This window comes from Mesoplodon densirostris, chromosome 14 (assembly GCF_025265405.1).
Source record: "Mesoplodon densirostris isolate mMesDen1 chromosome 14, mMesDen1 primary haplotype, whole genome shotgun sequence".
In the NCBI taxonomy this organism is placed as follows: Eukaryota; Metazoa; Chordata; class Mammalia; order Artiodactyla; family Ziphiidae; genus Mesoplodon; species Mesoplodon densirostris.
The window spans coordinates 76,801,813-76,828,962 of NC_082674.1; the positions used below are offsets into that span (position 1 = coordinate 76,801,813).

The 27,150-nt window shown below is 43.7% G+C and overlaps 1 protein-coding gene across 13 annotated transcripts in view; it reads left to right on the plus strand.

Annotated features, from left to right (window-relative positions):
• Nucleotides 1-27,150, plus strand: part of BCL2L11 (BCL2 like 11) — a 46,164-nt gene that overhangs the window by 3,822 nt on the left and 15,192 nt on the right. For 8 of the 13 annotated variants that reach the window (XR_009534250.1, XR_009534249.1, XR_009534252.1 and 5 more), the window contains one exon: nt 24,625-24,734. The exons of 1 other annotated variant lie outside the window; for it this stretch is intronic. Coding sequence is in view for 8 of the 12 variants with exons in the window: in XM_060117101.1 (XP_059973084.1) it covers nt 24,625-24,734 (110 nt within the window). In the remaining 4 variants the exon portion in view is untranslated. Of the gene's footprint in view, nt 1-9,540; nt 9,585-12,581; nt 12,601-22,320; nt 22,390-24,624; nt 25,616-27,150 lie in introns of those variants that run through there. 4 more of the 13 variants (XM_060117096.1, XM_060117095.1, XM_060117098.1 and 1 more) reach the window with 3 other exon arrangements.

Here is a 27,150-nt window from a genome sequence, read left to right on the forward strand (position 1 = left end):
AGATTCCTGTTTGGGCTTATTTTGTTTGCTTAGAGGGTTTGGACATAGTACTAATAAGATTAGATTGTGGGTCTTTATTTCAGGGATTAAAGACAGTTTCAGAATCTGAAGGAGGAGTGGCAAACATAAATGCCCAGAAAAATCTGGCAATCCCATCGGTGAAGGAACTGACCTGGTGGGGATTATGGCAGCTTGGAGAGCGTTTGCCCTTGTCCATTTGGCTGCTCCCAGTTGGGTCTGTGAGGGCGTGTGGTCTCAAGGTGGTAGATTTTCCCATAGGGCCAGATAATCAGAGAATGCAGATTTTGATGCCAAATCTCCTGATGCCTTGGCAACTTGTTTAGAACTTTGAAAGCACTGTGTAAGCCAAATAAAAACATCTGTGGGCTTGATTTGACCCTTGAGCCTCCAAGGTATGGCTTTGAGTATGCAGAGTTCTTACCCCCCTGATCAAGGGGTGAGTGTGTCAGTTCAAATCGCTGTTCCCCAGTAGTGGAAAAGGTTCATGTCTTGATCAGGATTCACTAGAATCTCATTTACCATTTGTCCAAATTAGCCCTTCTGCGTTAAAGAGATACAAGTAAGTTGGCAGCGTTTCCAATTAAGAAATCCAGCATAGATTCTATTAAAACATAGGTGACACCATGCCAAAGGCTAACTAAAACAAAGTCATCAGAGTAGCCACGTAACTGCTGGAACACATGACAAATCTTACTTTGCAAATACCGTAGACTTCAGTCTTCATAATCTTCAGTGCAGTAAACCGTGCAGGTCCGTCCCCATGTTGCAGAGTTAGCAAGAACCTCGGGACCTCGGTCATTTGTCAGAAGTTGGGCACACCTCGGAAGTGGCAGACAAATGACAGAAATACCAGCAGCTATACACGTTGGCTGCGTGTCTCCTGCTAAATGCTTTCTTAGGACCCCTCCTTCGGGAAAGGAGCTGGAAGTTTTATTATTGCTGTTACTTTAGTTATTGCTTATTGCTACTCCTGAGCTTATTTTAGCCTTAGAAGGTCTTGGTGCTGGCATATATTTTTCTGCCCTTGAAAATGCTCTTGACAATATGAGGACTTACGAGTAAATGAGTTACTAAATGAATTAATGGGGCCTTATGGTGTGCGTGTTTAAAACCCCATGTATTTTAAGGATCCTCTGGAAGCCATTATAGTTTTTCCGTGCAGACCCCTGTATCAGGTGGCTTAGTGCATGGAAATAGTTTCTCCTTCCCTGAAATATTCCTTCCTTAGCCAGGAATAGTGAGTGAGGTAGTGTTTTGTTTTCTTTCTTTTTATTTTTTTTTAATAGGGATAGGCATGAATGCTTTTTTTTGGTGACGTGCCATTTAGCAAGCAAGTTATAAGGTAAGCACCGTTACTTGAGATGACAGATGTAGAGCTTTAGAGAGATCACAATCTAAATTATTAAGCAAAGTTATGGTTTTACCTGTGAGGTGTAAAGTAATGGATCCCGAGGTGTAATTTTATAGTATTAACTACATTCCCGTAGGTTGGTGTGATAACTTAGAGGTTAATGCATAGGATTAAATGATAAGTTCTGAGGGGTTTGTCGGAAGTTAATGCACCAAGGTAAGTTTTCAGTATTAGGTTCTGGCGAGATTTGTTTGGGTGGGGTGGGGGGAGGAGGTGGGATGGGGGGAGGGAGGAATTGCTGGTGGGAGGAGGGGATTTTAGATGTGAGTGTGTTAAATTAAAGAATAAAATTTGCACCCTTTGTAGTCTGTAACTTTTTTCCCTGGCTATTCTTAAAATAGTTCAGTGCCCAGCGACCCCTGAAATACGCTGAGTTGGTAAATTTGGGTTCTCTAAACATAGCCGTGTTTAGTGCTCCTTACTCAGCCATGTCCATTAAGATCTTCAGTGAAGCTTTTGATAATTTACTGCGAAATACATTTTTTCACAAAGGAGTCATTATATTGGTTTCAACCAGTGCAGCACAAATGTGAGGTTAGAAAGAGGTCCTCCTTAGGGCTTCCTTTAGCCACAGAGCAGTTTTCTGCTGCGTGACTTGGGGTGGAGAGCATGTATGTGGCAGTTTTGTTCTTGCACTTTGTTCTACTGAGAAGGTAAATTCTTTGTCTGGGATGTACAGCAGTTGGGTGTTTGTACTAGAAACGTCTTCCTATTTTCCTCCCTGTCTTCAGTTTTTCTGAAGGTATATTCAAAGAATGGTATATTCAAAGAATGTTATTCAGCTGTGAGAGAGACAGTTTTTTCACTTTCACCAAATTTTATTCTCTTTACACTCTGGGAGGATTAACTTGACAAATGCCCTCTTAATTAGTGAAGAGCTGATTATTGGAATCAGAATCACCAACAGAGGTATTGGTTTGCCGAGTGCCTTTTCTGGTGAGTGTGCTTTTTCTGTGTGTATTTTTAATATAAATGTGTACTAAATTCTGTACAAATTCGTGCTTTGAAGATGTAGTCAAAGCAGTTGCAAATCAGAGCCGAGAAAGGTCAGGATATAGGTGAATGCTGGTTATTAACAACGCTCATACATCATTTTGGTAAATGACTTAAACTTTATACTTGTTCCCTGGCGCATCAGAAATCACGGGTGGGAGCTAATTGCATTGTTCTTCGCGTCCATCCCTCAGCATCTTGTGCCAGCTTTAGCTGGTTACCAGCCCCTCTTTGAAGCTGTGAGCTCTCAGAGTAGGGTCGGGGGGAGGGGCATGAGGTCCTGCAGGTCCTTGGGAGATATTCAGTATCATTTGAGCTTTGCCGTTTCCATAGAGCTGACCAGGGACAAATAAGATTTCCCGAAAGGGGGAGATTGGGATTGACATGTATACATAACTAATAAGAACCTGCTGTATAAGATAAATAAGTAAATTTAAAAATAAATTAATGAATTAAAATGTGAAAAAAATAAAAAATAAAGATTTCCCAAAAGGTTTTGCAAGAAGAAGACCCTACCAACACCTGTCAAAAAAACAGTTTTGTTTTTTGGATCCAGCTATAAGGTTTGTCAGGTAGGGGTGACAGGTACGGTCAAGCCCAGCACAGGCCTGGTGGGGAAACCACATGTGAGTATTGAGCACTTGAAATGGGACTAGTCTGAACTGAGATGTGCAGTCAGTGTCAATACACACTGGAGTCTGAAGACTTAGCGTATAAAAAAGAACGTAAAATATCTCAGTCATTTTTATATTAATTGTATGCTGAGGTTTTTGAATATGGGGGTTAAATTATATATATATATATATATATATATATATATATATATATATATATTTCGTGTGTGTGTGTGTGTGGTAAACACAAAATTTACCATCGTAACTGTTTCTAAGTGTACCCTTTAGTCGTGTTGAGTATCTTCACATCTTCCAGTTCTCAGAACTTTTTCATCCTGCAAAACTGAAGTCAGTAGCCAGTAAAGCACCTCTGCATTCTTCTCTCCCACCCAGGTCTTAGCAGCCACCATTCTGCCATCTATCTCTGTGATTTTGGTGACTCTACCTAGGTACCTCATGAGTGGAGTTGCACGGTATTTGGCTTTTTCTGACTTGCTTATTTCACTTAGCATAATGTCCTCAAGGGTCATCTCTGCTAAAGCAGGTGAAGCAGATTTCCTTCCTTTTTATGGCTGAATAATATTCTATTGTATGTATAGACCGCATTTTCTTCATCCATTCATCTGTTGATGGGTATTTGGGTTGCTTTCATCTCTTGGCTGTTGCGTGTAATGACGCTGTGAACATGGATGTACGTACGTCTCTTTGAGCTCTTGCTTTCAATTCTTTCAGATGTGTACCCAGAAGTGGGATGACTGGATCATATGGCAGAACTATTTTTAATTTTTTGAGGAACCTCCCTACTATTTTCCATAGTGGCTGCACTAATTTACATTCCCACCAACAGTATCCCTTTTCTTCACAGCCTCACCAGCATTTGTTATCTCTTATCTTTTTGGTAATAGCCATTTTGCCAGGTGTGAGGCGATAACTCGTTGTGCTTTAGATTTGCAGCTCCCTAATCAGTCATGTTGAGCATCTTTTCCTATATATGTTGACCATTAAGTTTGTTTTGAGATTAATTTGACTGGTTTCTTTTTACTTTGTTTAAGTGTGGCTACTAGAAAAATCTCAAATTAGATTTGCCACTGGCATTCTGTTTTAACAGAATGGTTGGGTTGGCCTGGCAGATGGCGGGGATGGAGTGGGCTTTGTGCTTTAGCAAAAGCCAGACCTGATTCTTCCACTCAAAGCACATCATGTCCTTGGAACTTACTCGTTTGGTTGCTTTTGTTGACTTAGATGAGTGAAAGTAATTACCCTCATCTTGTGAGCATCTTAAACATCAAGTGAGCTTTGTAGATCTATTCTCCAGGCAAATATGAGTATCCATTTTGTTTCACCTCTTTAAACTCTGTGGTACATGCAGGCTTTGAAAAGGTGGAAGGGGGAGTGATTTGGTTCCTTGGGCACCTCAGGGTGCCCTGGAGCCTGATGACAGAGATAGAATCTTCTTTGCTGAAGACCTGGTTCTGGCCTTCAGACCCCCCAGGGTCACTCGTTTGGACACCAAGAGAAACAAATTCACTTTGTATGTCCTGTGTGGGGAGAGGAAGTGACGAAAGAGAGGGAAAATTTTCTTTACTGGTTCCAAACAAAGTTTAGTAATGGATAGCTGTCTAGACATTTTTAAAAGTCCTTTAAAAGGACTTTATCATGAGGTAATTATAGTTTGACATGCAGTTGTAAGAAATAACCCAGAGAGGACCTATGTGTGTCCTTTACCCAGTTTCTCACAATGGCAACACCTTGTTCAAATAGTACAGTATCATAGCCAGCACATGACCCTGATAGACTCCAGCTGCCTTATGCAGATTTCACCAATTTCACATGCATTCCATGTGTGTGTGTAAGAGTGTATTTACTTCTGTGCAATTTCATCAAATGTGTAGGTTTGTGTGACCACCAGCACAGTCAAGATCCAGAACAGTTCCATCCCAAGGATTCTCTTGCTACCTTTGTATATCACAGCCAACTCCCTCCTGTCCCCTAACCCCTGACAACCACTAATCTGTGCTGCATATCTATACTTCTGTTCTTCCGAGTATGCTATAGAGTCATACTATACGTGACATTTTGAGCTTGGCTTTTTTCACTCAGCATAATACCTTTGAGATCCACCCAGGATGCTGTGTGTATTCAATGTACTACAGTTTAGCTGTTGACCTGTTGAAAGACATTTGGGCCATTTACAGCTCTGGCAGGGACCTGGCACAGCTGGAACTTGGGGGGCATTTGCCAGCCTGCATTGGACATTACACACTGTCCTCTGGTACATCTTTGGGCAGCTGCCAGTTGAAGGCCATGGGCACAGTTTTCTTGGTGAAGCCACCCATCAGACTGGCCACCAAGGCTTCACCAGGGCAACAGAACTGCCGCTGTGAACTGTGCTGTATGGGTTTTTGTGTGAACATGAGTCTCATTTCTCTGGGATAAATGCCCAGAAGCGCAATTGTTGGATCCTACGGTACTTGACTTTCTTAAGAAACTGCCAAACAGTTTGCCAGAGTGTGGCTGTGCCATTTTATATTTCCATCAGCGATGTGTGGGAGATCCGTTTTTTCCAGATCTTAGCCAGCATTTGGTGTTATCACTCTTTTGTATTTTAGCCATTCTGACCTGTACGTAATGATATCTCATTGTAGTTTTAATGATGTTGAATATTTTTTGTGTGTTTTTTGCCTCTGTCTACCCTCCTGTGAAATGGTTGTTCATGTCCTTCACTCATTTTCTAATTGGATTTTTTTTTTTTTAACTCTTGAGCTTTGAGGGTTTTTATGTATTCTAGACTCAAGCATGGCCTTTGTCAGGTATGTGATTTACAAATGTCTTCTCCCAATCTGTAGCTTGTCTTTCTATCCTCTTCATAGAGCAAAAGTTTTTAATTTTGATGAAGTCCATTTAATCAGTTTTTCCTTCTGTGGATCATGTTATTGGTGTCCGGTCTAAGAACTCTTCACCAGGCTCTAAGTCCCCAAATTTTTTTCCTAGGTTTTTCTTTTTTCCCTGGAAGTCTTATAGTGTTACATTTTACACTTAGATCTCTGATTTATGTTGAGTTAATTTGTGTGTTAGGTATGAGATTTAGGTCAGTGTTTATTCTTTTGGACTACGGTGCCCAGTTGCTCTAGCACTGTTCGTTGAAAAGATTTTTCTTTTTCAATCTAATGGCTTTGCACCTTGGTCAGAGATCAATTGTCAGGTTTGTGTGGGTTTGTTTCCAGTTTCTCTTTGGTGTTCCATTAATTGATGTATCTGTCCCTCTGCCAATACCATACTGCCTTATTACTGTGGTTGTGTATGAAGCCATTATAATGGGTAGAGTGATTCTTCAGACTTTATTCTTTTTCAAAATTGTTTTAGCCTAGGCCCTATGCCTTTTCATTTAAATTTTAGAATAAGCTGTCTGTGCGTACCAAAATACCTGTGGGATTTTGATAGGAATTTTGTTAAACCTTTAAGTCACTTTGGAGAAGAATTTGCCTCTTTACTATGCTAAGTCTTCTAATCCATAAGCAGGGATGTCTCTTCAAGTATTGAGGTCTTTAGGTGTTGTAATTTTCAGCATAAACATCTTATGCATATTTTGTTAGATTTTATTCACCTTGGAGAAATTATTAATGGTACTTTATTTTTTTATTTCAGTTTCTACGTATTCATTTTAGTATATAGAAATGCAATTCATTTTTGTGCATTGATCTTAATATCCTACAGCCTTGTTGAACTCTAATTCAAAAATTTCTTGGGAGACCTATCTAGACAATCATGTAATCTGAAAATAGGCACAGTTTTATTTCTTCCTTTCTGATTTGTATTTTATTTCTTTTTCTTGCCCTAATGCACTGGCTAGAACTTCCAGTGCTGTGGTGAATAGAAGTGGTGAGAGCAGACATCTTTGCCTTTTCTCCTGATCTTAACAGGAAAGCTTTCAGTCTTTAACCATTAAGTATGAAGTAGCTATTTTGTAGATGCTCTTTAAAAATATGAAGAAGTTTCTCTTTATTTCTAGATTGCTGAGAGTTTTTATCATGAATGGAATGGATGTTGGGTTTTATAAAACATTTATTCTGCATCAGTTGATATGATCATGTGACTTATGTTAGCCAGTTGATATGCTGTGTCATGTTGACTTTCAGTATTAATCTACCTCGCATGCCTGGGATAAATCCTTCTTGGTCAGGGTGTAGTTCTTTTCATAATTGCTGAATTGAATTTGCTAATATTTTGTGGAGGGTGTTTGTGCCTGAGTTCATGAGAGGTATTTATCTGTTGTATCAAGACTCTGTCTGGTTTTGATCAAGGCCTTAATAGTGGGTTGCGTAGTGTTCCCTCCTGCTCTGTTCTGGAAGAGATTCTGTAAAATTGATATTAATTCTTCTTTAAATGTTTGGTGGGATGCGCTAATGAAACCATCTGAACCTGGAGATTTCTTTTCTGGGTGTTTTTAAATTACAGATTCAATTTTTTAGTGTTTATAGGACTGTTCAGGTTATCTGTTTCATCTTGGTTGAGTTTTGGTACTTTGTGGTTTTCACGGAAATGGTCCATCTCTTCTAAGTTGTTGAACTTTTGAGCCTATGAAGTGTTTATAGTGTTCCCTTATTATCTTTTAAAATGGATACAGATCTGTTGTGATAGCCCATTTTATTCCTGATATTGGTGACTTACGTTTTCTTACTTTTTAATCTTTATCAGTCTTTTTAATCTTTATCAGAGTTTGTCTGTTTGGGTTTTTTAAGCACTTTTTTTTTTCTTGGCTGCGTGCAGCATGTGGGATCTTAGTTCCCTGACCAGGGATCAAACTGGGGCCCCACAGCAGTGAAAGTACAGAGTCCTAACCACTGGACCACCAGGGAATTCCCCAGTTTTGTTTTTTTAAACCAGCCTTTTGTTTTGTTGACTTTTCTCTATTATTTTCCTGTTTTCAATTCTGTTGTTTTATTATTCTTCTGTTTGCTTTGTGTCTGTTTTGTTTTTCCTAATTTCTTGAGGGTAGAAACTTAGAGTAGTGTTTTGAGGCCTTTCTACTGCAAGCATTTAGTGCCATAAATTTCCCTTCTCTCCTGCTTTAACTGTATCCCACATGTTTTGGTATATTGTGTTTTCATTATCATTGACTTCTGTGTGTTTTCTTTTTATTTCCTTTGAGACTCCCTTTCTGACCCTAGATTATTTAGACATGTGTTGTTTCACTTCCAAGTGCGTGAAGACTGTCTTGTCTTTCTGTTACTGTTTTCTTATTTGATTCCAATATGGTCAAAGAACATACTCTGTATGATCTCATTTCTTTTGAATTCGTTGAGGTTTGTTTTACGGCTCAGGATATGGTCTGTTCTTGGTGAATGGTCTATGAGTGCTTGGAAAACAAACAAACAAACCTGTCTTCTGCTGTTGTTGGTTGGCATGTTCATTATATATTTGTCGATTTAGTCTTATTGGTTGGTTGTGTTGTTTGGTTCTTCTATATCTTTGCTGATTTTCTGTCTAGTAGTTCTGTCAACTGCTCAGTGTAGTGTTGAAGTCCCCAACTATAATGGTGGATTTGTCTCTTTCTCCTTTCATATCTGTCAGATTTTGCTCCATATATTTCGAGGCACTGTTTGGTGTTTGCACATTTTGAACTACATCTTCCTGTTAGGTTGATCCTTTTATCATTGCTATAAAGCATAGCCACTCCTGTTTTTTTGTAAAAAATATTAGCAATGTTTACATGGGATGTCTTTTTCCATCCTTACTCTTCCAGCCTACCTATGTTGTACTTGAAATAAGTTTTTTTGTATGCGACATACCTTTAGATGATACTGTTTTTTTCTGCCACACCCAGTCTTCTCAGTGGTGCATTTAGACTGTTTACATTTAAGGTACTTGGTATGTTAGAGCTTAAGTCTGCCCTTTTACTATCTTTCTGTTTCCTCTGTTTGTGTTTCTGTTTCCTATTTTCTTTTTTTCAACCTTACTGTGAGTTACCTGAACATTTTTTAGGATTCCATCTTGCCTATTTTTTGTAGTGTTTTTACGTATATTGCTCTGCTATTACACTATGCAGATGTAACTTACTATAATCTACCACCGTCAGTGGCATCACCATTTTATGACTTCACTTGCAGTGTAGGTACCTTCTTCCATTTAGGTCCCCTTACCTGCCCCGATTTTCAAATATAATTGTCTTAAATATTTCCTCCATATACATTGAGCACCATGTCAGATGATGTTATCTCTTTTGCTAAATGTAATTTAAGAAACTCCTGAGAAGTAGGCTAGTTAGTTGCTCCCACTTTTTCCCATTCCAATATTCTTTCCCTTCTGAAGTCCTAAGGCTCTGTTATCATTTCCTTCCTGTTGAGAGGACTTCTTTAGTCATTCTTCAGTGACAGTCCTGCTGGCAACAATCCTTAGTTCTCCTTCATCCGCGAACGTCTTTATTTCCCCTCGCCCCCCACACCCCCCAAGGATATTTTCACTGGTTATAGAATTTGCGGTTGACGGTTGTTTTTTTTTCAGTGCTTGAAAAACATGCCACTTGCTCCTGACCTTCATGGTTGCAGGTGAGAGAGAAATCCTTTGTCACTCGAATTGTTCTAAGTAATGTGTCATTTCTGTCTGGCTGCTTTCAGGGGTTTTTCTTTGTCTTTTATTTTCCAGAAGTTTAATGTGGCTTGGATTTCTTTGGGTTTATCCCTTTCAAGGTTAACTCGAATATATATATATTCGAGTTATATATATAATATCAAACCCATGGTTTGATATTTTCTGCCAGGTTTGGGAAGTTTTCAGCCATTATGTCTCTGGATATTTTTTCAGTCCCTGCCTGCCTCTTTGGGGACTGCCGTGACAAAAGAGTATTAGTATTTTTGTTGTGGTCTGACAGGTCCCCGAGACTGTTCATTTTTCATCATATATTCCCTTTGTTCCGATTAACTAAATTCTGCTGATCAGCCTCATGTCCGCCGATTCCCTCCTGTGTCACTTCCACTCTGTTATTGGTCCTTTCCAGTGATTTTTTTTTTTTTTGCTTTTTTACTTTAAATGTATTTTTCAGTTCTAAAATTTTGCCTGCTTCTGCCGGGTTGGGGGGACGTTCAGATCCCTCCTGGGTCTTGCTGCTACTTTCCCAGCAAAAGCAGGGCACTGACCAGCACGGCTTCACGGAACCCAGTCAGGGGTGTACGCTTAGCTCCCCTGGCCCCTGTTGACACCTGGAGGGGGAAAAGGTGGAGGGCTGACTTGCAGGCCTTGTTTCTGCGGGGCCAAAGCTCAGTTCCTCTCTGCTCCCTGTCTGCACCAGCTTGAGGGCTGGTGGGGGTGTGTGTGGGGGGTGGGTGAAACACACCAGCCCTGCCTTCCACCACCTCATTCCCCTTATTGGTGCTGGGTGTGAGTTCCCCTTTGTTCTCCTTCATGCCGGGTGGGCGTGGAGGCTCAGTGACCCACCGGGTCCCACTGACCCTTGAGGCTGGGGTAGGGGGATGAGTGGGCCACTAGCCCTGTTTTCCACCACCTCATTCAGTCTTGCTGCTGCCGGGGGGCTGGGCAGGTTCAGCTTCCCGCTAGGCCTTCCCTGCCGGCCTGAGGTGGGGGAAGTGAGGCTGACTCACTCTCACTTGTTCTGTCTCATTGCTCATCAGCCTTGGGTGGAGGTGGGGGCTGGGCCCGCTGATACATTGTGTGTGTGTGTGTGTGTGTGTGTGTGTGTGTGTGTGTGTGTGTGTGTGTGTGTGTGTGTGTGTGTGTGTGTGTGTGTGTGTGTTGGCGACTCACCCTGCCTGGTACCACCTCCATGCTGCATAGTCAAGGTGGAGCATCAGCTGTCTCTGAGGCCCTGGAACGCCGGGGTGGGGGGTGGAATCACAGCGTCATCTGTTTCCACTGGGCAGGGCCTGGGAGATCAGCTCCCTGCCTAACCTACCAGTACCACCTGAGTGGTTTCAGAGCACCAGCCACTCCTGCTGGGTGGGGGATGGGTAGCGTGCAGTGTTCAGCTGCAGTAGGGTGGGTATGGCCAAAAGGCTTTCTGTTGGGGGCCCCCATTCCCTAGTCCTTTGGCTAAAGAGAACAGCTTTCCTTGGAGTGTTTCCTCTCTGCCTGTTGGAGATCACGTTGCAGGCCTCTGCAGTGCCCTGGCCGGGATGTATGGAGGGTATGAGCAAACCGGGGGACTCACCACCCTGTCATTCCTCAAGCCCCGTGGTCCCCAGGCAGCCCACTCTCTTTCCCCTCTCAGTCCTGGGTGCTTAATTGTAAAAAGGAGGACCTGGGGGAGTAGGGTGACCCCACCTTCATGGAGCTAAAAATCTGTATCTTCTTTTAACTATTTATGATTGGTATTGATTGGCTCTGGTTGCAAAGTACTACTCAGAATTTTAGAAATTACCTGTTTCACCCTTTATTTTCATTCTCTATATAGAATAGTAGGATTTTAATGTCAGGAAGCGGTTTAACAGTAATCCTAGCCACTTTTTTCAGGTACTAACTGCAGTACCTATTGTTGTGATTCCCCTGGTGATGTGCCCTCAGAGGGTACACACCATGCCACCCTCAAACGCACTGCCTGAAAATGTATGGGTGACACAAGTCTGATTCCACATGCCGTAAGGGAACTTCTCATTAGGAAAAAGGTAAGTCTTGTAGTTCTGTGTGATTGGACTCTAAGGCAGGAGAAAGATCAATCATCCACTGATTTGTCTTGGTTAGTATTTAGGGCCTTTGTGGTATTAGATTTCTAGATAGACATATGCACATAATTGCCGGTTGAATGGTCGACTGTCTTGATGCCTTGCTTACTGACCTACTTTAAAACCACTGAATCGGAGCACTTGCCCAGTGCCCGAGTCTCTGCACGCCCCTGGTCTGTGGTCACCCTGCTTGTGTTGGATGGGACTCCCCGTGGATCAGCACCCCTCCCACCTCCCACGCTGGAGTCCAGTGGTCTTCATTCCTCCTTTGTTGGGTCAGCCTCAGTCTCAGTGTATTCCTCCTGTGACACAATTTCCATCTGCTTTCACCTTCTGGTCACTGTCCTCTGGTCGTTCTGCTTGGTCAGTGGCCAGGACCCGTGCCGGGGCATGTGACCTAAGACTGCTTTCCTTCTCTGTGGAGGTCCTGTGGACCCAAAGCGAACGTCTGTCCTTTAAGACATGGCCGCCTTGGTCCTGTGCTGTGTCGGGCACCGGGCTGTGAGCACTGTGCTGCCCACCCGCTGACCCTGCTCTGCAGGCACAGAACAGGGCCTGCCATTCCTTCCTTTTGTAGGAAATGCTGGCAGAAACGTATGTGCAGAGGCTCATCATGGCGTTTTTTTATACCAACCAGAAAACTATTGGCAGTCCAGATGGTATGGGAAAACCTCTATGTTAGCCAGACTGTGGTGCTGTCTTCTAATGATGTTAAAAAGAATAATCACACGGAAAATGCTCCTGGTATAACATTCAATTTCAAAAGGTTACAGAGTTCTTGGCGACATCCTAGTGTCACATTCTGTTTGTGCTGCTGTAATAAAAATACCAGAGATTGGGTGGCTTCAATAATAAACATTTGTCTCACAGTTTTGGAAGCTGGAAGTCTGAGGTCAAGGTGCTGCCCCGGTCCGGCTCTGGTGGAGTCCCTCTTCCTAGCTTGTAGGTGGCCACCTTCTCACTGTCCTCATATGATGGAAGGACGGCAAGCTAGCTCCTTGACCTCCTCTTACAAGAGTACTAATCCCATTCATGAAGCCTCCACCATCATGACCTAACCACCTCCCAAAGGCCCCACCTACCAAGTACCATCACACTGGGGAAGAGATTTTAGCATATGAGTTTTGTGGTGGACATGAACATGTACTCCATAACATGTAATTTGGTATCAAGAAGTTTATAAGCATAACAAGAAGATTAGAAGGAAAATATATCAAAATGTTAATAGTGAATATTTTTGTATTCACCTACAGGTGGTCTTACCTGTTTTTGTTGTTGTTGTTGTTGTATATGGAAAATCATCATAGCTAGCATTTATAATAGAATAAATTTAATAAATAATATATATTTAAAATTTTCTCTTAATGTTAATCTTCATTTTTGGCGTGCACAGCAGCTTGTCACTGTGGCATGTATGATTTCAGCATTAACTTGCTCATATGATTCGGTATTAACTGTCACGCCCCTTATGGTTTCATCCAGATGAGATCAAGCTTTTGGCCCATCACCATGAGTACTTCGATGGACATTAGCCCCCTAATTTACTCTTTTGGGGTCTGCCTCTTATTTTAGCAAAGTGAGTATTTTATTGTAGAACATCTTCATGTGGCAGGGTTACCGGTTGATTCAGTGCCCGTGAGCTGCCACTGCCTTACCTGCCGGGCTGTGCATGGGTCTGGAGCAGGGTCTGGATGGCGTCCGGCTGTTCTTCAGACCCATGAGTGACCTGGGCAGATCTATTAGTCCCTCTGAGCTTTGGTTTCCTCATCCATCAGGTGGAGACAGAAGTGCTCACTTCCAAGGGTTGGGGGACCTTTGCATAAGCTACTGGGCAGAGGGCGGCTGGTAGCGACTCGGTCACTATTTTCTTTGCTGTGCAGCGACCATCGTGGCCACGGCAGGTCAGCAAGCATGACGTAATGAAATGTTCTTTTCTCCTCTCCATGGAAAGGAGCTGTCGTTTCAGAAGTTTAGGCAACTCACAGGGAAGGGAATTATCTGCAAATGCTACTATAATTCTAAGCCTGCCAGGTCCCAGAACAAACAAACAAACAAAAAAAGAAAATCTGTTCTAAAACAGATAGGGAGGGTGGGGGAGGTCCACATCACCCCTCACCTGCCCGTGAACCCGTATATCACCCTGAGAAGGAAACTTGGTGAATCTTTAGACCATGGAGAGACATCTGGAAACCCACACTGCGCCTGGCTCTGTCTGAACTGGGCCTGTGCTGGGGACACGTGTGGGAGATGGCCTATTGGATTTGGCAGAAACTCGACTGTAGTTCAAGACGTGTATTTGGAGCAAGAATGGTCTGCAGGCATAAGACATAGGCTGAACTACTTTTTCCTGCGATCAGAAGTTATTGCACCTTTTTTCAAAATAAAAGTTATTTTGCTCGTGGATTTAACATTAGAAATATTCATTGCCTGACTAGAATCAAGAATTTTAAAACAGCTTTTTAATTTTTTTCCCTGAGGAAATTCTGCTCCCTTGGCCATCGTTAAGTTTTGGTTTTTGCTTCTGAGTGAGCGAATCATGAACCCTTGGGAACTTTTGCTTCACACACTGTGGGCTGACCAATGCCAACAGACAGTACAAACATTTCCCTGGTGCACGAGTTGAAGCCCAGTTTATAAGAGACAGGCCTTCGTGGTTTTAAGTATTTGCTTAGGATGAGTTGATATTCCCAGTGTCCTGTGGGAAACCCAAATTCACTTTGCATTTCCTCTCTTCTCTACCCTGGACCAGATCCCCACTGCTCATGAGTAGAGTTGTGGTTCAACCAGACGGTGATGAAGCAGACCAGCCCCTGGGAGGGGGCTGCTTGGCCACGTGTGCCCGCGGGCCAGAAGTGAGGGCTGTACAAGGCCCGGTCTGGTGCTGGAGCCAGGGCCTTGAACCCGGTCCTTCGGCACGGGAGTCTGGCTCTCTGCACAGGGCACGGTGCTGCTTTTAGTTTGGGTCTTGCGGGCCCTTCCTTAGGCGTGAAAATGGTTTTGGAGCTAAAATTTCTAAAAAATGGAACCAACCATTTCAGTCCAAGAGGGTGTATGTGTTAAAGTTAAAACTGGTTCTACACAATGATTCTCGACTATCTGAGTCGCTCTGGGAACTTTTTTTTTCCCAAAATAAGTCACGTTCCTGGACCAGAGCATGCGTCCCACTCCAGTTCCTAAAACATTTTGATGTAAGTGATTTATAGATTTAGTGAGTGATTTGAGACTTTTTTAACAGAAGCTTGCTGATGTGGAAGGGACCTGTTTTTCTCTTGCAAATGTGTCTGGTGGGGTCGGGGCGTGCATGTATGGGATGAGCCACACTTGACGACCTTAGTTTGGGTGAGTTTGCCGGGGAGGAGGCTAAAAGAAGGTTTCTTATTTGTTTTTTCATCCCTTGAGAAACTTCTTAATGCAGAGTAGTCTAGAAGTGAATTCTGGATCTATGCTATGTTAGTATATATTTGAATTCAGACCTCAGTTTTACTTACAGCTGAGCATAAATTCTGCTAAACTGGTCAAAACAACTCGCCAACTTAAGGCAATGATTTGGTACGTGGCAGAACCACATATATTTGTTGATTTAAAGAGAATTCAGTGATATTTAAGGCAGTGGATGAGTGCCCGTGATTCCCTCTTTTGTCATGTAGATTTTATCACTGGGCTCGTTTGAAGCTTAGAACTGGGTTTTCTCTGTAAGGAAAGCCTGACACATACAATACACCATGCTTCGTTTTCTCTCTGGTCTTTTTTTCTGATAGTTTGATAGGAATTGTTGGAGTGGAAGGTTCCAGCAGGTGACCCAGGCCAGTCTTGGTCCTTCCTCTGATGCCGTCCAGTCCCCGGGGCAAGTCCCTCCACCTGCCTGGGGACCAGTGTCCTCCTGAATTGGGAGGATGTTGCAGCCAGTCTGCAGCCGTCAGAGCACTGAAGGGTATCTGGTGTGGGCGGGGTGGGAGTTTAGTTTAGTTTACCGACCCTGTTTAGTCGGTATTGCACGGTGGTTTTCTCAGCGCGGGGGTAACCAAACCATTGCACCCAGGATCTGAGCCCATGAGGTGGTAGAGCTTGGCCAACAGCTGTGTCTCTGGAGGGGAAAGGGCCTCGGGAGGAAGAGGAAGAACCTGAGAACCTGAGCGGATAAAAAGACCTTTGATACCACCAGACCAGACATCTTTCAGTGCAGAATTCTGCACATCTTACACTTGTATTTGCCCTAAGGCGGTGACTCTAGCTTCCATTCTTTTCCTGTGTTGGGGGGGCACATGGCACAGCCACGGACAGAACACTTTTGTGGTTTGCAGAGAAGGCCTAGGATCCGCAGACCCCCACCCCCCGAATTGCCGTGTCGCACGCGGAGGTTAGGTGGTGGCTTGAATGAGGTTGGTACAGGCTGGTCGGTGGATCAGGGAGCTTGGGCTTCAACCATCTTTCTGATTGATCGCTCACGATACCGGTCAGAGTCTCTGCTCGCTTTAGCCTCTTGGTTTTCTTATTTTTTACACAGCGTTCAGTTCTTACACTTCTTTTTATCATTGAGTTTCCTACAAAAGGCTTTGGGGCTGTGTTCATCTGTGTCCCTTTCAGCATAAACGTGCTCTCCAGATGCAGAAGCTTCGTGAGTTTTGTAGGGAGAAGTCAGCCCAACTGCAACAGACATATGTTTTGAGGCCAAATATTTAAGCCATCAAATGTCCAAACACAATGATTCCGTCCTTGTGATTATGCAAAACAGTGTCTGGAATTGAGGTGTAATGTTTTCTCTCTTGATAACGATGTGGGATAAGAAGAGGCAGCTGCCTCTTGTGAATTTATTCTAAGTGGGAAGCTTTCATTATTCCTTATCCTTCTGGTGTGTTATCAGTCACCATAGATCTGCGTTAACAGATGAGCGCTTCACTTAGTGCATTGCCAGTATAAATTTTAACTGCATAAATAACATTATAAGCTTTTACACGTCTTAATTGGAAAGCTGTTTCGGATGTAGCTTTTCAGGATTCTGTTTTTTGCCCCTTGCCTTGGTCTCCACTATCATTAGGACAAGATAACAGTGATGTTTAAGACCTTCATGTGAACTAAGGAGAAGAGATTTTTCGTCACCTGTTTCCTGCCGCCAGTGTTAAATTTTATAGAGGAAGCCACACACACTCTGTAATCAAAAATTTTTATATTTGTAGTTTAAGTTCTCATTTAATTGGTTTTTGATTTGGGGCCCGGAACAACGGATGGTTACCGAAAGCTAGTAACTTCAAAACTGTTAACACTTTATTTCTAAGGAACGGTCTTAAGTGAACTAACATGTAGAGTTGTATATTTACAACTTCCCTGGCTGTAACCACTTAGCCAATCCCAATCCAGAATTCACTTCTAGACTACTTTGCATTAACCTTAACCACTTAAGTCTTAACCACTGCCGAGGTTACAGTTTAACCCCGGCAGTGGTTAAGACGCCACGCTTCCACTGCAGGGGGTGAGGGTTCTATCCCCTGTAGGGGAACTAAGAACCCGCATGCCACGTGGTGTGGCCAGAATAAAAGAAAATAAAAGGTCTCCAAAAAGCATTTCTCTTTTTGTAGTTTTGCTGGAGTGAGTAGTGAAATAAATTGCCTGCATAGGAATTTCCCTCCACTGTCAGTGGGAAGGGTCATGAGGTTGGACTTGTTCTTCTGAGTAAGTCAGCACAGGCACGGTCAAGTCCTCCGTGATACTCTGGAAGGAATCTAAGACTATGGAAATAGAGACACAGCTGTCCTGGGGACAGTGGGGCTAGCGGCAGTGTAGGGAAAGCAAGGGACAGTAGTATCCTGTGTCTTGCTGCCCCCGGCCAGACCCACTGCAGACCACAGCCACACGCTCTTCAGAGCATCATGTTTCTGAAGCATCCCGAGGGGGACCAGAGTGGTGATGGAGGGCATTCCCAGGGCTCGTCATCAAGGCACATGGAAGGAACTGGTTCTGGACCAGATTTGGGGCACGAGGTGGCAGTTGCATTGATTTAAAAGAGGTAATGATTTGAGAGGGATCATAGATTGTCTTTGTACCCCCAGGGGACAGAATCTAGGTTGGGATCGGGGTTAGAAGAGAACATTCCAGCTCCCAGGAGGGAGAAGTTTGTAGCGCCTAACGCCTATCAGCGAGGACTGCAGTGCCTTAGGAAAAGGGGTGCACCAGGCCCAGGGCGGGCGACCAGGCATCATGGTGCAGGAGACTCCTGCCAGGTCCCCCACCTGGCGGAAGATGCTGGCTTCTGCTGTGACCCAGAGTTAGCCAGGGTATGTCCTTGGACATAGACATAAAAACGCGGGATCTGGGTTTGCTCCTGGCCTTGGCTTCTAGAAACTATGTGTGTAGAGGACAGCTCAGGGGAGATGGGTAACTAGGTCTTGTGAGGTTGAAGAAGGCATGACACGTTCATCTTAATGCCTTTAGGTTCATATTTTATTGGAGGATACAGTTAAGGTCAAAGGGGGAAGATACGAACACTAGTTTCCAGACTCGTGTCCAGCTTCACAGCCTTGGTTTACTGGCGGTTTCCAAATGGTCAGACTGGAAATTGATCAAAGCAGCTCATTTTGATTTTCTTACTCACGGCCACGTAAAAGCCGTGGGCAATACACATGGAAAGGCTAAGTATGAAAACCCCGGCTATACCACATTCGCTTTCTTAGTTTTTTTTTTTTTTTTTTTTTTTTTTTGTCCTAGCAGCCATTTATAAAGCACCGTCTTGAATTCATGCAACTGCTCAGGCTTGACCCATGGGTGTACCAGGGAAAAACAGGTTTAGGAACTTCCTGAGTACTGATGCTGAATACTGTCTCTTTATTTTATTTCTAATCCATTTCATTTTCATCCAGTGGTTCCGTGGAATTGATACAGTATTTATCAAAAAATAAAATGATGGGATTGAGAAATAATAGACCCAGAAGGGGAGGTGTGTGTGTGTGTGTGTGTGTGTGTGTGTGTGTGTGTGTGTGTGTGTGTGTGTGTGTGTGTGTGTGTGTGTGTGTGTCATTGGGTTCTGGCTCGTTTGCTTTCTGAGAACCATCAGAGTTGAAGGTGATTTCTGATAGCGTTCACTGCAGTCAGTAAATGATAGTAAATGACTGATAGTCAGTTAGTATCATGGCAGCGGCCCTCCTTCCCCTGTGGCTGGGAGTTCTGGAGCTGCTGAGACAGCTCCATCACTCAGGTGGGTTTCCTATGGAAACCTTGGCCGGCTGTCTGGTTGCTTCCTTCTTGTAAGCTGTGGATAAATCTCAATTGATACAGATATTTCTGAAGATAGCCCCTTAAGTAAGGAGGCTGTTGGGTTGAATAAACATGCCAGAATGTTTACTTTCCAAATGAGTGTTGACCTTCACAGTGGCCACCTGCACGAGCAGTGAAGGCTTCCTCAGAACATTTTTGGAGCATCTTTTTTGGAATTGGTTTAGCCCTGTTTTCAGAGCCAGCAAGGAAGCGGTCCTTTGTGTCTTTTGGTTCAATCCAGAGTCTCCTCAGGGCTAAAGAGGTACAGCCCCGAAATGCCAGGAGGAGGGGCTTGCTTTCTGCTCTACAGTCCCTGGTAAGTGCCGGGCAAAATGAGCACTTATTTGCTTGTTATGTTCTGTGGTTTGTTTAAAATAAAAACAATAATTTCTTCAAAGTCATATATTCCACGTCTCTTCAGGGACCAAGAAACCCTTTCTCAACTCTGAGTTGAATATTGATTCAGAGCTCAGTTCACGTTGATTCGTTGAAAATCTAATCTCAATTCTACCCCGGTATTTGTAGCTCACCGAACATCTGGAAACAGTAGAGAGTGAAATGTTTCCGGGGATTTTCGTTTGGTTTCTGGTTCTGCACTTTGAAGCTCCAGTAGTGATGTGCTGGGAACTCAAACAGCCGCTGGCCCTGGGACGTGAGAGCATCCTGTCCCCAAGGAGGATGGCAGTGGTGAGAGCGCACGTGTAAGAAACGGTCCCGCCGCCCCCAGGATGGTTCTCGTCCTCCGAACAGCAGCCCAGCCAGGTGTGGAAAGATGGCAGTGAACGTCCGCATGTGACCTCAGCTCCTTTGAACACCTGCCGATCGGAACAGTGGGGTGGAAGCGGTTGGACGTTCAGGAAAAATCAGAAGCTTTGGCTTGACCGATGTCGAGCTCATTATGCATCGACAATCTCGTTTTTTAAAATTTTCCCACTCTCGCTGGCGGTGCTAGAGAAAGCCCTTTCCGAAAGCCTCAGCCTGATTTCACTATCAGCCACTTAACCACGATATTAATTTTTTTTCAGTCGCTGAGCTTTTAAGATTTGGAATTACCCTCTGGGCTGGAAACTAGTTTTTTAGCTGAACCACAACAGTCTATTAATGCAATGCTGCACGCCTTCCAGTAACTCAGAGCTCTTTGGTGTTGAAAAAATGTCCTCCTTTCTACGCACCCGGCACACTGGTATAGAAAAATAGATTAATCAGAGACCTCGTGGTTTTTTTGGTGTTGGGGGGTTTTTTCCTATAGGAAATCAGGTTACCTGAAATGCTAGATTCTGAAATGCTAGATTTCAGAAAACTCTAGCATTGTTTCCAAGAGTTTTGATGAAAATTCAACTAACATATCGCACTTTTGACAGAATTGCCTGTGTGACACAGTTGCATTCCAGAGTTTTGATTAGCGGCTTTGGTTAGAAAATCTGGGCCCAGCAAGTTCCCCAGCTCAGAACGGTGCTTACAGGATCGGAGCCGGCCTTGTGTGGACTTCTGGTTACAGCTTTGGAGCAGTAGCTTTACGTTAAGAGCTGTTTATATTTCATTGTGCCTTTTCCTCTTCCCTCCCCTCTCCTCTCCCATTTTAGCACCAGGTTTATGGCATGAAATGCTTTCTTAAATGCTGAAACGACATTTTCTATGGGTGAAAATACACCTCATCACAGTTTCCTCTTTGAAGTTCTTATGTTTATGTAAAATTGCCTTAGTTAAAAATGTGATCTAAGTAATAAGAGCTTTTGTTTCAAATAAAGACCCATTTTATTGCTGAGGTATCAATATTTGCGGCTGTTAAGCGCGTTGCAGAGAGCATAGTAAAATGTTTATGTTTGATGCTTATCTGTCCTACAGGCTAGAGATATAAATGTAAATGATCTTTTTGATAAGTGGATTATGTTAGCATGGGAGCAGGCAGATTGAGTGTCTAGAAAGGATTGTAGGAGTGAGGGTGTGTTTCTTTGCGCGTCCCCTGCCCTTGAACCCCACCAGCTCCAGGTTCACCTTCGGAAGACCGAGCCGTGGATCCCTTCCGCATCGTGGTGGTTCGTGCTCTGGGTCACTGTGGGGCAGAATGCGGCAAACGGGTGATCAAGGGAATAAAAACCTTAATTCTGGCTCCAACCACTGCTGCCATGGGGCTGACAAGCAAATTCTCAGGTCAGCCAGACCCCATTCTTAGTCCTGCTAGGTCCTCACGTGACATGAGACCACATGTGACAGACACCAACATTAAACTAGTGATGAAGTTAAGAAAAAGCCCCCGGCCGCCCCCTCACCACCAAAAGGAGATATTTTGTTACTTGAGAAATAATCTTTGAAAGTCAGGTGGTAAAAATCCACTGTATTAACTGAGATTAAGGCCACCCTTTTAAAATATAGGAATAGAATGCCTTTGAAAGTATTCAAAATAGAAATTTTATCTTACGATCTTACCTTAAAACCAATACTATCTGTATTTATGGGCTAGGTTTTATTGCACGGTGAATGTTGGTCATTAATTTTAGGTTTATTCAAAGAATAAGAACAGTATTTGCTTCTCAAAAAACTCTAACAATTCTTAAAGCCAAGTGGTGATAGCTGCTGTGTTAGAGTAATCCAGACACATCAGTCTCCTTGGCAAACGTTAATTTATAGTGTATGTTACTATTCCGTAGAAACTTCAAAAAGTATATATACGTAAGCACGGTTGCTAGCTCTCTTACTGATCGGTTTTATCAGTTAGTGTACGCTCAGCCTGGTGTAACCAATTATCTTTGGCTAATACAACTCTCCCAGCTCCTGCGTGTTCCCCAAAGACACACGTCTGGGCCCCAGAACTGATCTGTGGTTTCTTCTTCCTGCTCAGGATTTCTCAGGGCCTGGTCTGTGGACCGTCTGCACCAGGAGCTTGTAAGAGTACAGCCTCCAGGGCCTCACTGCCAGACCACGGGGGTGTGTTTCTCTCTGTGCATGTATTGAAGCTAGCAGTTAGAACTCTTCTTTCTGTAGAAGAAACATCTGCTTATCTTCTTCCCCCACAAACAGCAGGACATTTATCTCTAAGATGAACAAGTTGGATCTGGCCCCCAAGGTTCCACGTGTCCTTCTCAGCTGCTGGCCAGGTTGAAGCAGTCACCAGGTGCTCATTTTGATGTGCACCGGCTCCAGTGGTGGTGCTCCTGGCCATCAGCCCTCCCGTGAGCCAGACAGAACTTTCTAAACCACATAGGTAAGTGAGGGTGTTAAATAGAATTCAGTAGACTTCTCCTGCAGGTTGGGGGAAATTAACCGGGGGAGTTAACTTTGTTTTGTGTTATAAGAATATAAGGTATGAGTATCCTTGTCCAGAAGAAGTTTATCATTTAGTTGAAGTTTAACATTTAATCTGCAGGGATATAAGCTCGTGGGAGCAGGGCTTGGACATCTTTGGTTGCTGTACCCAGACCGTCTCCTGAACAGTGTCTGGCTCATGGGCATTCATATTCATTGGGTAAATTAGTGAGTATCTTGATTTACTAAACTTTGGGTAACTTGCCAACAGTTTTTACCAGTCTGTAATCTTTGTAAAATATGCAGTCTAGATTTCACAGGTTTTCTTTGGATAATTGGCATTTTCTGCATTTCTGACTCTAGGATTGAAGGCAGATTTACTCTCTTGAAGAGAGCCAAGTGTAGTGAGAAATGAGTGGGGCTCTGGCGCCCGGGAGAGGTGGGTGACAGGGGTTCTGAGCGACCACGTGGCATCCTGTGCGCTGGTCTGGTCACTTGTATCTGTGGATACATGCGTCTCCCTGAGCTAACTGCAGATGATGAGCACAGTGATCATTCTAAGAAACGAGGCTTTCCTTTCCTTCTAGGGTGAGTTAACTTTGTAACAACAGCTGCTAAAGTCAGGGAAAGAGCACTTGATTGGCTGATAGTATAAAAAGAGAGTAATGATTTGGTACCTGTGATGGACAAAATCCTTAAAGCACTGAAAACCCAGGAGAAGGGAGTGAACTATTACAGACCACTTGGCATCACATATACCCTGGAATTCTGTTTTCTGCTGGTTTAGCTACTTAAAATTTAATTTTAATAGGCTTGTACAGAGTAATGATAGAATTTGTGACAGAGGTACAGCCAAGGCAGTCTTCTGTGTTGTTGGAGGGGTGTTGTCGCCTGGCTTATCCCAAAAGTTTCCTGTCATCAGCCTTGGTGCTCTTCATCAGGCATCCTTGGGGAAGTCTCCCCTCTGGCTCGTTGCCAGCACAGATGATTCTGGAGAGGATGCACATGTGTTCTTTGTTCAGTGCCCCCACACCTGTGCGCACACACACACGCACACATAGGCACACGCATGCGCGCGCGCACACACGACACCCTGCCTCTCAGCCTTTGTGGGATCGTCGTTCATTTCTCTTGGGTGAGGGCTGGGGGACAGAGAAGTTGGGGCAAGAGATTGAGAAGACTTGGTAAAAACTCCAAAAAGAGTTCCCTTTTAAGTGCTTTTGTAGACCTAGGAACCAACATCACTTTTATTTGTAACGATAAATAAAACTTAATACAACATACAAAACTTTTTTTTTTTTTACAGAAATACAGAACAGAAAGCTATATTCATGTTATGGCAAAATCTGATTATCATAGGTGCTTAAATTTTTCGCCGTGGTTAAAACGTAACACGTGTGTTTAATTGCCAGTAGAGTGTGCTCCTTTTAACAGGAAGTTAGCGTAAGCTGCATGTGAATAGCAGTTGAAATCCAATAATCTCATCTCTTTTCCTGTTACCCGTGTTACCCAGCTGTTCTCTGAGTGTGGAGAACACTTTTCCTCGTGGTACTTGGAGAATATCGTCTTCCTGATGCTCGGTGGATCTTTGGACAGCTCACATTTTCGTGCTCCATTTTTGGCCGTCACGTGGCTTTGAAATGGGCTCGTTAACCAACGGCTGAATGTACTGGGTGTGGATGGGAGTGACAGCTTAATGAAAGGGGGAACCTCCCTCTTTTTTCTCCTTTCAAAAAAGCCTTTGCTCTTACACCCAAAACATTTCCTCTCTCCATACGGTGTTTGCAGACTTGAGGCCATGTTTATTGGCTGCATTAATATCGAAACAAAACATGCAGTTATGCTTTAATTTGGCCCCTTGGTGGCACTTGTGCAGACTGGCTGTGTATCACTGCACCTCCTTCCATGGAAACAAGCTCATTCATTTCTCAGGTTTTCACTGACTTTGCTTTGAATACAACCATTTCATATTCCTCAATGATGTGTGACCTTTTCCTAGGAATTTTACCTTGCCTTAAGATCAAAATATAGTAGTTATTTTATGGACAGCCTAAACGTTTACACTCTCATACGTTTCAAGGCTATTTCTTGGGCGGTATCGATTGTGCCGTTGTTGTGTTAGTTTGCCTTCTCGAAATGGAAGTGTGTAATTCACTGGCCAGGAGATTTTTAAATTTGGCAATTCTGAATCTCCAGTTGTTGTTGAAAATTAAATTACTCTGTATTCCTTATTCATGAACCAGAGTTATGTAGCAGGGCCTGCCACCATAATCTCGAATGCATGATTGTAGCTCTTGAAGTTAGGGAGCGTCCCAAAACATGAAAGCGTGTGTGAGATGGGCTTGCTTCTAGAAACTGACCTTTGGGACTTTCTAAATGATCTATGGAAAACAATGTGATTTTTGTTCTGTTTGTTCTGATGCAGCTTCCATGAGGCAGTCTCAGGCTGTACCTGCAGATATGCGTCCGGAGATATGGATTGCGCAAGAGTTGCGGCGTATTGGAGACGAATTTAATGCATATTACCCAAGGAGGGTAATGATGTTTTCTTTACTCCCTTTCTCCCTCACACCCTACCTCTCCCTGCCATTTAAAAAAGAAAAGAAAAGAAAAGAAAAGACTAGTAATAATCCTGTGCTTATTCTGGAAATGAGCGGTATTACCTGTGTGTGACCTACCATTCTTCCTCCTTTCCCATTTTCCATTTGTTTTATGGCTGAATGTAAGTGGTGGCCATTAGACAGAATCCGAGGCCGACCAAGGGATGGTAGGAGCACAAACCTTAAACCCTCCATGCTTGAAAAAAAAAGGGATTATGTATATGCTTTGAAATATTCCCATATAAATATTAACGTAGTCTTCAAGCCAGGGAGGGAGTTTCAGCCCTCCCTGGAGGCAGTTTGGGTCAAAAGTCAAGAAATTTTTAAATTTCCATCTTCACTCAGCCAAAGGGAAGGATGCCAGCTCTAAAGTAGAAGTCTCCCCCTGTGATTTGCCAGGCAGTGAGTCAGAGCAGGGGGGCCTCTGTGTCATTCCAGCCCCCACTGCTGTCCTTGGTGTTCATTTATTGAAATGTATTAGGAGGCCAATAATTAATAGCCTGTAATTTGGGGTATAAAAATTTTACACCTCAAATTGAGTGCCACTGGGATTTTTGAGGTGTGCTGTTGGGTAAAAAAACAAAAAACAAAAAACAATTCAGCCTTAGGTCTTACTCTGCAGGCACAGAGTGTATTTTGTTTTGCCCAGTGGCAATATATGTTACCATTTGGACACCTTATTCCCGTGGAAGACATATTAAAATGTGTAGGGTTTCACTCAGGGAGTTAGGCTCTTATGAGCATGTGTGACTACTTCCTGTAGGGGTACACCAGCAAATGTGTGAGAGAATGTGATTTTGGCTTGCTTACCTTTTTTCTGGCAACCATGTATGAAGGTATTTCTGTTGATTTATCGAAAAGGAAGCACTTAACAATTACTTTCTACAAAATAAGATTTAATATCATTCTTTCTTACTGTGTTACTTTTCATCTGACTCCTTTTCTTCCAAATATTATTGTTTCATATGAATACTTTTTAAAGATTTTTTTCTTTCTTTTTTCTTCTGGAGGGAGTTTATGCTTAGGACCCCCCAATATTTCTGTCCTGCTTTAAATGTGAGTCTCTTTTGTAGCTAGCTGTTGCTTAGTAAACAGACGCTACCTGTAAATTGCTTTCAATCAGTCTTGTTTTCCTGTTACATACAATGCCTTTTAAGCTTTTTTAAACATACATGGAGATGTTTTCCCATTGCAAGAGAGTCTTTCATTTTTTCAGTGTAGAATCTCCATAAGGGACTTCGGGAGTTTCAGAAAACTCACGCTGGATCCTCTTCATCCCTTCTATAGGGTGTGTATGTGTGTGTTTGGATGGGAAATGTGCTGTCGTGTGATTCTGTCATTAAACGGGAAATGTCACATTAATGAACGGGCTCCGGAATTTCTTGTGATACTGGGTCTAGCTGGCAGGATGCCTGGCAGCCTACACCTGACGGGGACCCGCTCACAAGACATAAATTCCCTCTCAGCCTAGATCTGAAATGGCAGTCACTTTGGCAAGGTGGGTGGTCTTGCAATTTGCCGCAGAAGTTACCGTTACCCGAGTTCTTCTGCCTCGGTTTCGCTGGTGGGGTTTCGGGGTTACTGTTTGTGTGTGGACTCGGCTCTCCCGCTTGACTAGGAGACAGTGGTCAGAAACGGGGTCCTAGGGTATTTGGGACGTCGGTCCCTTCAAGAGGGTAGGCTGAATATATCCAGTCCTGATTCTGGAACGTGTCACGAATCCAGCAGGAAGAGGTCACTTCTCACGGCTATGGTGGCTTCTCAGGCTGAGCCTGGGCCGTGAACTGACCGGCGCGCTGGGCTTGCCACCTCCCCATCCCATCTCAAAGCGGGTGGTAGAGGTCCTTAGGGCTCCAGGCCTGGCTTGGCTGGGGCTCCCCAGGAGAAGTGAGGCTGCCGGGCTCTGGTGCCTTCAGAGTCCGGGGAGCTCTGGACACCGAGATGAGTCAGCACAGCTCCATCCTCAGGGGGTTGGATGAGAACCTTTGGCCAGAGAGCCAGATGTGTTTAAGAAGGTTTTGCAAAAGTTTCTCTTTGAACTTACATGAAGTATCAGTGACTCTGCAGAGCTTTCCCCCGAGCCTGCCTGGATGGGTCTGGCTGATGCATCTCTGTGGTGGCCCCGAATGGTCGGTGGTGAGACATGGGCTAGGGTGGCGGGGGGTTGGAGCACAGCCATGCCCACACGTAGGCTACCGAGGTGGGGGACAGTTCAGATCACGTGCAGAGGAGACACAGGCCACTGGGGGGGGGGGGTCTTAATCATCAAGCCTCTCCCTTGCAGGTGAGAGAAGAGCCTCTCACAGTTCACACCTCGCCTCCCCACCGTGCTCCCAGTGTTATTACACAGT